The 12,019-nt window shown below is 31.0% G+C and overlaps 1 protein-coding gene across 3 annotated transcripts in view; it reads left to right on the top strand.

Annotated features, from left to right (window-relative positions):
* The window catches only part of LOC118195664 (transmembrane channel-like protein 7), a 112,293-nt gene extending 102,919 nt beyond the window's left edge, over window positions 1-9,374 (top strand). For 2 of the 3 annotated variants that reach the window (XM_085812883.1, XM_035366989.2), the window contains 4 exons: window positions 627-702; window positions 1,723-1,853; window positions 4,458-4,613; window positions 9,110-9,374. In XM_085812883.1, coding sequence (XP_085669009.1) covers window positions 627-702; window positions 1,723-1,853; window positions 4,458-4,613; window positions 9,110-9,269 — 523 coding nt within the window. In that variant the 3' untranslated portion in view covers window positions 9,270-9,374. The remainder of the gene's footprint in view (window positions 1-626; window positions 703-1,722; window positions 1,854-4,457; window positions 4,614-9,109) is intronic. The other variant, XM_085812881.1, reaches the window with a different exon arrangement.
* The last annotated feature ends 2,645 nt before the right edge of the window (window positions 9,375-12,019 follow it).

Genomic DNA, 12,019 nt, shown 5'->3' with positions numbered 1-12,019 from the left:
AAAGATTTGGGGATGTAGTCAGCGACTGTGGATTGGACTTTTCTTATTATAAAGTACCAGAAGGCAAACAGTTGTAAAACAATTTATCTTCTTTCAACGAGTTTGCAAAATAATGTATACTTGCTGTCTGACATTAAGCCTTTACTCAGAGGGCTCTTCCATAAACTGCACTATTCAAACAGATTTCACACCCTATTAAGAGCTTTGTGCAAATGACAGCCGCCTGCGGAAACACAGGAGGAGGGAAGATCTCATGCAGACTCTCAACATGTCTTAAGCATTTATCAGAAAATCTTGCCTTCATGTATGCACGTCTTAATCATTTTTCGAGAAATTTCAGTTCGGTGTATAGCATTTTTAGACCGATCTCTGAAAACATCTTAAGCAGTTAAAGGGTTAAAACATTACTGTGTAATAAAATATTATAAATATTAATTAATGTAGGTAATTGACTGGTAAAAAACGTAAGTCACAATTTTATTAAAATGGAAAGTATGCATTGTGAATTTGTTTAATTTTCAAGTCATAATTATTTAAGAATAATTTTAAAAGCCTAGTGTTTTTTAAATGCTGTCTAAGTGCAATAAATGTTTTACATTAATTGTATTTTGTATCTAATTTTTTAGGCTTGGAATTTTTTATTCCCCTATGCTACCAGCAGTAACAGTGATAAAATTTATAATTCTTTTTTATATAAAAAAGGTACGTTAAAAATTTAACCTCTAAATGTGGTTGATCATTGATAGTTTTTAAAAACTCCTATTGCATTTCATATTCTTTTAAAAGACCTAAGTTTATAATATTTCTTGATTTTTAATTGCTGTTTGAAATTGCCATTAATTAAAAGATATCTATGCTATTTAATTAAAAAATTCTTGTATGAAATCATCATTTCATAGTTTTCTATAACATTTACCTTAAAATATTTCATTGTCTTCTGAAATAAAAAATTAGATAATATAAATTTGCTTAAAAAATCTGCAACATCTTTGTCATTTTAGATACCCACATTAAAGTAGAATATATATTGCTTTTCCAAGAGTGTTATTTCCCCCCTCCTATTATTTATTTTAAAATTTAGACACAACTTTTAACTGAACGTGCTGTTAATCAAAGTGTGTAGCAAAAAAAGAAATAGTTTTAATTTTGTTTCACATTCTACCATAAAATGTTTTGTGTGTATGTAAATTACTGCAATTTTTTTTTTGGGGGGGGGCTTCAGAAATAAATTTTCCTTTCATTAAAGTTACATATGTCATTGGCTTCTGGATAATCTAAAAATGTATGTGTTGTTTCCTTGTATGTGTGCTGGTTCAAAAAACGAATTTAGACATCACATGGAGATGAAATGTAATCATTTTATTGTAGCTAGTATAACTCCAGGTTATATGGGCTCTCATACTCTACAATTTTTATCCCTTCACACTTTAATACTCCAATTTGGGGTAACTTTTGATGGCCCCTGTCTCACTCTCAGGTCCTCCACAGCAAGCTCTGCCCTTAATCTGCTCACTTGCTTTTTTACAACAATACTATATGAGTAAAGTCTCGTGATATCGTTGCTTGTGATGCAACAGTATGTGTTTCTTTACACTATTCATGTATCTGAAGCATTTTAGATATATTCTACTTCTGTGTATAACTACATGTTAAATAAAAGTATATGAAGGCTGTACTCATATTAAAAATTTTAATTTGTACTTTATATAAATTATTTTGCAGCGCTTAGTTCTACATTTTTCTATACCTCCTCCTGTGCCTTACAAAGCATCACGCACAAATGCCATATTTATGATAATTCTGTTGCTGTCATTCTTTGCTGTTTTAATAATCCATGGATATTCTGTATCTAGGTAAATATTAATATTTTCCTCTCTCTCTCTCTCTTTTTTTTTTTTTTCCCATACATAGTTTTTTGCTGCTACTTATTTTGTGCTATATTTAAAAGATTTCCAGGAAAATATATTTTGATATTTTCCATTCTCGTAATTTGTAACATATTTTGAGAATATTAATTAGCTTTTATAGTATTAATGGCTAACTGAATAATGAAATTTTAAATTCCTTAAAGCTGCATTAGTTTAAATAATTAATGCCTTTTGTGAATGGTCAACCTAACAACCAAGTCTGAAACATATGTGAATAATTAATTTTAACCATATAACGTTAAAATTTAGTTTTGAGGAACCTCACAAAAAAAATTTCAGTTTTGCTCAGCTGGAGAGAAGAGAAGTAGGATAAATTAATAAATAAATAAAACAAAGTAAAAAATTTCTAACTTATTACCGAAGCATTATAGTTAACTCTTCAGTCTAAAACACACATTAAATACATTTCTTGCTTATCTGGTTATGTTAAATAAATGAGACTTTATGGAAGATTTTATCTGCGGCTCATACACCAAACATATTTTTGAGATATTGAAACTCAGTAACGTACACAGCTTATCTTATACTGTATTAAAAAAGTATAGATAAAAAATGTCTAAAGAACTATACTTCTGTTTTCTATTCTTTTTGAGAAAACACTAAATTAAACTAATGAGAGAAAATGAACATGGAAAGGAAAGCAAACATTTCAACATGAAAGCTGATAAAAATAAAAAGAATCCTTAATTTACTAGAACAGTATTTTTGTACAGCATATGTATCTCATATGGAAAATCTGCTGCATGACAATGTTATGCATGTTGCAATGTATTCCCATTGCAAATTCTTGAAATACCCAACACTAATGCTTTTTCAAATGTACTGTTACATATAGATTCACATAATTTAAATCATCTTTAATTTTCCATTCATAATTTATTTGAAAACTGTACATCACAATTATATAGTTCTTTGCACACTTTTGTTCTTTCACGGGAGGAACATCACAATGTATAATTTAGTGGTATTTTACTGGGCTTCCCATTTATTTACATTTGTCTCATTGTCAAACCACGTTGTGACTCAGTAATAATATGTGACCTTTACGAAAAATAAGTAACTGCATCCTTCTTTCATTTATACTAACTTTTACTATACATTCCTCTAGAAATACTAGTATCAAAAGTTTCATTAAAAAAAATATGGTGTGGATGCCATATGGCTTCTTTGTACGAAATATTTAATTATATGCATTTTTTGCTGCATATCATTTAAACTTATTTCCTCAAATTTCATTTAGATAGATTTCTCATTCAATTAATTCATCTCTCACTTCGCAGCAGAGCAAAATTATATAAAACCTCGTACTTTTTGTGAGGCCGATTGCAACCAAACTAGGAGGTGCCCAACTACATGTTATAGCAGTCCTTTATACAAAATTTCAACATTGTGAGGCCACTCGTTTTTGAGTTATGCGAAATACATACATCATGAAAAAATCTCTGAATCTATTTTAAATAATCCGTTTGGGAGGGGAAAGTCCTTTCATACACATGTCATGCAAAACATCGTTAATTGCGTTCGATAGCGGTCAACATGGATATTTTCGTTGAAATAAGATACCCACAATTTTTCGTGATTACAATACTTCCTTTACTTCGTACAAGGAAGTAAAAAGTAGGGCTGAAACAATACTCAAGTGGAATGAATTATACTGAAATTCTACTACTTTCTCTTTGACTAAATTATTTTTTTTCTTCCATTCCTCACAGACTAAATAATAAAACTTTTTTCTGCAATTTTGAAATTACTAAATTTTTAACTGAACATGGTAATTTCAACTCATATCTGAAGAGAAGAACTGTATACTTTTTATTGTTCAAAATTAGGAAATTGCCTAATGATGTGATGCAGTGAAGATTTATTCTTATACATCAGAAACTGGGTGCCCTTTTTTTAGGAAATAAAATAATTTTCTTTGGATGTCTTCATGTTAAATATCATCCTACTTATTTTAAACTACATAAAAAGCATGATAAATTAGAATACAATTTTTAAAAGTTTATTCAGGACTTTTAAAATTTTTTCTTTAAAAAAAAAAGAAAAGAAAAGAAAATTCTGACAGGGCAATTTTAAAATAAGTCAGCTTGCAAGCTGAAATCGCACTTATTTTAAAATCTCGATATAATGTAGATTTTGCTCAAAGCTATGCGTAGGTCACATGCTTCTGTTTTGCAATTTGAATTGTTCGGTATAGGCTTTTTCACCCTTTAATTTAACGATAAAATTTATTAACTTAGAAAAGAAAGCAAGTATTTTTTATAATGTAATATTTTTTGAATGCAGAAATAAATTTAATTTCCTTTTTGCAATGTTCAAAACATAACATGCAAAACTACATCACTAAAATTTTTTAATTTTGCTTGACAATATGTATATTATATACATGCAAAAATATGTTGATTTATTGTAATATTTTTAAAAAAATGTAATTGTTTTTATTGTGTATGAAATTATTGTGATTATGCTTTTTTTCCATAACTATATGCACCTTTTTCGTAATACATTTGAACTAAACTGTATTTTTAGCATTGACCCATCACCAGGATGCAGTCCTTTCCGCTATGAGGATGTTATGATTAATGCTATTCCAGATGCTGTGTTTAGCCAGTCTCCAAAATTGATAGAATTCATAAATTTTATTTTCAGTGCCTTCTTTTTCTTTCCAGCATACATATTTTTAGGGTAAGTGCTATAACATACTTGTATGAGTTTTGTAACCAGTATAGTTTAAATTACCCCTTATAGAAATGGAAATTAAAATTTTATAAAACAAGGAAGAATTTTTTATCACTTTCAGCTGACTAAATCTGAATATTATAAATCTTTTCAAATAAAAAGGCAGGCACCGATAATAGGTGAAAAGTCATACGGCGTCTGGCAATCATTAAAACAAGCGGTTCGTCTCCCTGCCTGTCTGAACAGGAAAATTGTCTTATTTGAACGCTCCTCCCGGGGGTCAACTCGGGTAAAACCTGGGAAGCTACTGATTAGGATCTGTACCTAGGCAATATCGGCCACGGTGTTTAGTTTAAAATCAATTTCCACAAGACTGGAATCACTGCGATGGCTGTTTCAGGCTTGGCATTCTCGTTTGTTCTGTTGGTTGTCGTTGATCTACATAGTCAGATATTCATGGTTGTCCGGGGCGAAACACCCCCCATCGGTGGAGTTGGCGAATTCAGCGAGCCTTTAAACTGCTTGAGGTTTCCAGTGGGCATCTGGAGCCTCAAAACTGCATATTTATGTCCTTCCTTGGTTTCCTTCTGGGGGCGCCTAAAGCCAACATCTGTATACCACGATGTAGTGTTTGCAGGTCGGATTGGTGGCTCAGTCTGTCTGACAGTGTTTAAGTGACTTCATTCTGCTGTCCGGGTTTGGGGCCTGTGTTGATGGCAGATGTTTTTACCATCCCTCCAGAACGCAATGTGGAATGTGAGTCGCTAAGTATTCCTGTCAACTCAGTTTAGTCTTAGCTCGTCGGCTCAACCGAGAGGTTAACGGCCTCTCATGTCTGTATTTTCTAAATTAAGCTACCTCATACAAATTAATATCTGTTCTTGGTGGCTGACATCAGGGGTACAATCAAGTAAAATAGAAAAATAATTTGTCTGTTTGATCTTATTTAAAATAATTTGCTTTATATTATCCCCTAATAAGCTAATTGTTTCACTTTTAATTTTATCATCAACGTAATAAAGCATATTTTTTTGAGTTTGAACTTTTATTAATATGTAGACATGATAGGGTCAAATTTTGTGATCATTTCTATACACTTTAAAAAATTATTATTTTTTTCGAATAACTTGTTTCTGGAACCACGGAAGGCTGTTTTGTTTGGCTAAAAGCTGAATGGCATAGATAACTCTTTCAATAACATCGCGCCAATGCTTAGTCTCTTTTTTTAATAAATTTTGAAATTCCGAATCAACAGGTTTATTCTTTCGTAATCGTTCTAAGAAATCGGACCAAAGATGTAGACTCCAGAAATGCATTTTATTTTTTATGGAGTTTTAAGTGGTTCCAGTCATTAAATTCAGAACTACTCAGTTTTACGTTGCTGAAACTGTTAAAGATATTTCAACAAAAACAGTAAAGAGAATTTTTTCAGCAGAATATAGCAACTAATCCCTTTTAACTCTTTCGTTGTTGATGGACAACTAATGCTAGTAACGTCAGCTTGGGTATTCCCTGGGTTTTGGAAAAACTGAGTAATTTTAAACTTTTTGTTTATTAAGTCTTCCTCTCACTTTCTTTTTCTTCATTGCATTCTGATACTCAGACAGTTTTTTCTGTTTTTGTTCCGACATCTGGGGAAAGATGAAAACAAAAAAAGCGGAAGTAAAAATAAAAGTAAAAAATAACTATTATGAGAACTATTGCATAAAACACTTCTTAAAAACACTCAGTCACTGTTTGAAATATTTTACCTTACTTCTGAAATACTGAGTATATCTTAAACCATTGCTTGGAAAATATATGAACTATTAGATCAAAGCAAATAATTCAAGGAGGTGGTAGTACTCTTTTGTTTATTAAAGTAAATAAATCAAATTTAAAGTATGTATTTAAGACGTAATGAAATAACGAAACATTTTTCTTCGGTTTTCCATAAAAGCTAAAAATAGGAAAATGGCAAATTTTTGATTTCAGAATACCTTGTATATTTTTACTTCTTCAAATCTCAAATAGGTATATTTTAAATTCAGTGGTACTCTGTAAACATGTCAATTCTTTCTTCTGGAAAGATAATAATTTTTAGTTTAATAAACAAATAGTTCACGTAAAAAGAACATTTTTTGAGTAATTATGCTCATCGTCGCTTTTCTGAATTAAAAAGCTAACCTAAGTTTCATATAATATATAACTGCACTTACCTTCTTTATGTAGAATAACAGCAAACAGTCAAAAAAAAAAAAAAAAAAAAAAAAAAAAAAAATCATAAAAAAGATAAATATTGAACAAATTACGAGTACTACCATTGCAACAGCAGACACAAAATAAGGACTAAGCAATTTGTTGATCGTGTCCATGGTGCCGGCTTGTACGCATCGGCACCACGTATTTTCATTCACATATATTTACAAGATCAGCTCAACTTATGTCAGAAACTGCAAAGAGCATTAAAAATCAAAGCGATATAAATAGTATAAATCTTATGCATGAAGTGCAGTTTTTTCAAACTTTTGGAGGAAATGTAGCATTGCCGGCTGACACTCTAAACTATATCATTGTCAACAACATTGCGGTGTGCAAAAAGAAATTTTGGATATCTCTCTAGATATCAGCCCTATAGCATATTTCTTGCTCTTTGTAATCACAGTTTCTAATCGACTGTATTAACTGTTTTGTTAATGACTGTTTGTAATCACAGTATCTAAATTAATTTGTTTTTAATTTTAAGATAATATTGTTCAGCAAATAATGCTCACTTGTCTGACCTATAGTCACGAAATTCCTCGTGGCAAGGAGTGCAAGGTACGCCTGTCATTGGCAACAGCCTTGAGCACCTTACAGGTGACAGTGTAATTTAGCTCAGTTTCGCCTCCAATTTGAATGGAGAGCATCCTGGGGGACGAGTCCGAACACCTCTTACCCTACCACCAAGCTTTTGAGAGGACTTTCGCCTCACATATTTAGAATACCCCCCATGCCGCACGGACACTATACATTTACAAACATCCATGCCTTCTCGAAGATTCGAATCCGGGCCCTTCGGCACCGCCGGTTGGGCAGCATTTTGTAATATAAATGTATGCATAATTCTTCAATAAATATGTTTGATTGTGGGTTTTAACAAAACACAAAATGTTTGCATACTTAGACAAATTAAAAGATACAATCAAATTTTTTGTTTTTCATAATATGTTAATAATACTTCATTTTAAATATTAACCATAAGCAATGTCCCTTTAACATCTTCACTGCATAAAGGCGCTCATTAGACATTTGCACAACGGCGCTGATTAGGCTTGGCGCGGGCCTGCAAATAAGAATTATTTTCTAGCTACAAGTTACGTAATTGTTTAGAATTTAACTGCAGTGATTACTATAAGTAATAAAATTCCTGTTCATGGTCTGTTACTGTGATGCAGTTGACGGAATGTTTAAACAATTTACTATTTTTATCTTTGCAATTTCTATCTAGTTTTATCTCTGCAATATTTTTCCCCATTTGGGTGTAACATAGTAAAATTTCTTGCATTAAATTTAAATAAGAAAAAAATTACCGTATTTGCCAACGTATAAGATGCTACCCCTTTTTTATACACATTTTTAAAGGATAAAACTGTATTACTGATCATTATAATGAATTTACAGCATTTTTAATATAAAGTAATACACTGTAATATTTTCTTCAAATACCCAGTCTAGCTGGGAAAGAACACCTTTTAATCTTCTTCGTCAAAACTCAGACACTCACCTCCACAGCTAAATGGAAGGTCACTTGAATCCTCTTCTAAATGAGCATTCGAGCCCTCATACAACAAATTGTCCTCTGTATCATCCATTGCGATCGTTGCACAAGTGAATTCACTGAACTCTTGTAATATTCCCACACTCCGCAAGGAAACAAGGAAAACTAATCACATAATTCCAAATACAGGAAATTTCCAGAAATGAAGGTAATCAAAAACTGAGTATCGACGTATCAGACGTCCTATTTTCAAAGAAAAAAAGTGCGTCTTACACACCAGCAAATGTGGTATTTTTCCCAGTTACATTGTTATGTTGATGTGACTTACCTCACTTATCCAACTGTAACATCAAAGAAATCCACCGATTTTATCATGCCGAAGAATGCATCTGTCGTTGCCATGAGAGCCTTGTAGGTGACAGTAACATTGCTTTTTAAAAATAATACACATCAAACTAATCATAAATGCTGAACACTCTAAAGTCACTTTTGAACAATTCTGCTTGAAAACCTTTAGACAGCAGTATATTGCTATACTTAGGTGAGATAACAGAAATATCTCAGTATAATCATATGTGAACTTTGAGCATCTATAAGTGCCCAATAGCTAATAAGATTAAATTTTCTTTGTGAAATTTGTATAAAATACTGATGCTTTTTGTTTAACATATTTGCAAAATACTGCTTTTTATATGTCTTTTTTTTTTTTTTTTCCCCTCTAAAGATTATATATTCTAATTAATGAATACTGTATCTCTTTTAGCATAGCAATGTATTACTATTGGACGATATCAGTAACCCACAGAAAAATGGTCAAGGTTCTGAGAGCACAAATAGCCTTAGAAGGAAAAGATAAGCAGTTTCTTCTAAATCGAATAACAGAGGCTGTTAAAGAATTTAAATTTAATCAAAACTCTAATTGAATTGAGTAATTAAAAGATGTTAAATCATAATCAGCAATTTTAATTTTTATAGCCTGTTGATGTACTTGATATTGTGACTTAAATTATTAAAAACAAGTGCATTTATGTTTTTTATGATGTATTTGTAAACATGATCATAACTTTTTAATAGTCGTAACTTTATATGTATATACATAAATATACAATAAAAGTGAAAAATTAAAAAACAGATCTTCTCATTTAAGTAAAATACACTTTGTCCACAGAAATCCTTGTGCGATTTTTATTTTTACAACTGACTGTGGTAGACATACATTTGCAGTTACAAAAATGTTTTACAGGACACAAATATTCATGTTTTGGCTTTTTTAAATTTAAAAAAAAAAAAAAAAATCAATTTTGTAAAAATTATGAAATTTCACTTTTTATAAGTTCCTCTGTTCCCTGTAGAATCTCTTGTATTTAAGAAGAGTTGTGAAAAATATAATACAAAAAGGCCTGCTAAAGTGTCTGTTAAAAAATAAATCAGGCAAATATCCCAGCGACAAGCAAATTACAAAAATTATAGAAAAACTAAAAATACAAAAAAGCATAGCACATATTTTAAGATGAGCTATTTAAAGTCACGGCGCATAACAAAGTGACCGAAGAAAAAGTGTATTCTATAAGAAGGCATGAAAATTAAAATTTAGCTTACAGTATTCACAAAAGTATTACGTCAAAGATATTAGGATGGAGAAAGGAGAGGAATGTATATTCTCTACAATTATAAACATTCCATCCAAGTATATATTCAATACCCAAATATTCTGAATATATAATTTTATTGCATTTGTGATACATATATATGCATCCAATCGTTGACAATTCCCTTTCCTTATTTAATTGCAGAATTTGATTTATCGAATGTATAATATTTATATATACTATATTTAATAATGATCTAATAGTAAACAATTACAAAAATATAAATTTTTTAAACGGTATTAAACATTCCTAGGATATTTTTCCATCATTTGACTATTTGTATGTTCAAAGGTCTTAAACATAATCAAAGAGCTCTTGTTTTCACATTTGAATACAGTCAAAAGTCGTTAATCCGGACTCGTCGGGACTTCGGCGATTCCGGATTATAGATCATCAGTTTAAATCTCGTAAGATGGCACGCAGAAATTCTAAAATTAAAAATATGAAACCGTAATTTATGAAATAAAGAACAATTATGATCTAAAGGGTATCAAAATTTGCAAAAAGAAAAAGCTTAATATTTATTTTTTTACTTTATTAAACATTTCTTTCAATGTAAGTTGTTTAAGTTTTGCTTCGTTTCATGTGATAATACTTTCTCTTTAATTCTATTAAACAGACATAATTTCTTGTTCAGTTACAAAGTTCCGCTGTTCAAGTCCTATAATTGCTGTGTCGAGAACACCGACTAATTTGTCAATCGAAATTTTTTCGTTTTCAATAACCTCTGTCACTTTCTTCGCTATCCGAAGCGAATTATAATGACGAGTAACTTGTTTTAAATCATATCAAAGACGGAGCATATCGAGATGAAATACTACATTTGGTAAGGAATTATAAGCCAAATAAAATAAAAACATCTGCGCTGAAGATAAGGATAGTGCTGACAGATCAATTTCCAATTCATTACGCGCCCGTTGCGCCGTTCCCGCCGAGCAGCGTGAAATTGATAAACAGATTTCGGATTTCAAAACATACTTTCGCTTTAGATCCTTTACATATTAACAAATATATATCGGAAATTCTATTTGATATAATCGAAAGTTTAAGCTTACTTTTATAAAATTGCTCTTACAGTCTGCAAAAAATAATAAGCCGGATCCAATTCGAAAATTAAGGAACAACGCAATCATAAACATTAACTGAAATAGATAATTTTAGCTTATACGTCCATTATACATAAAACGCGCACGCGAAAACGTATTCTGCACTTGCGCACACTCATATGCGCAGTCGTATGAAACAGTAATGCTAGTGAAAAATTTGTAAACCTACGAATTAAAACGTTTTTACTTTCCATCAGCCGCCCAGACAGTATAGTGGTTAGGGGAGGCTACTGCATTACCGAAAGGCCCAGCTTTGAATCCCAAAGAAGGCATGGATATTTGTAAATGTATAGTGTCTGTGCAGCATGGAGGCACTCCTTAATATGCAGCGAGTCCTCTTGAGAGGTTGGTGGAAGGGAGACCCTCGGACCCACTAACAAACTGCCAAAAATAATGCAATTTTTAAAATATAATGCTTTTTCTTTTTTAAACCTTTTCTGTTCACATTTTGAACACAGGTCAACAAAATATTATTCTCCTGCAATTCATACGTCAAATATAGCTTGCTCACATACAGATCTGTTTTTACATTTATTAACTGCATTATATTTCTGACAAGACGCATTAGAGTGAATTTTTGGAACAAAATGTTGAATTAATTTATGCCCCGATGTTAAATTTTGAGTACTCCATCAATTAGTTTCTGAAGAAACGTGCCTATCAACTATGTGTGGAATAAAATAGCACTTCATAAAGATGGCAGTATTGCAGTGCACATACATAATTTCTCAAATACTCTAGTAAGCAGAAGAAATTAAAAATATATATTAAACAGAAGAAAATAAAAATCATGGAAATTTATCAAGATGATGAATAGAGGTTTTTATTCAAGACAGAATTAAAGATATTTAAGATTTAAAAGTAACAAAAATAGTAGCTTTATTGATTATTTTCTTGTATAATTTTTATTTAGTTAAT

Source organism: Stegodyphus dumicola, chromosome 3, assembly GCF_044657685.1.
Source record: "Stegodyphus dumicola isolate Sdum_Otavi_A_Nest chromosome 3, ASM4465768v1".
Classification (NCBI taxonomy): Eukaryota; Metazoa; Arthropoda; class Arachnida; order Araneae; family Eresidae; genus Stegodyphus; species Stegodyphus dumicola.
This window is presented reverse-complemented; position numbering and strand designations above follow the sequence as displayed.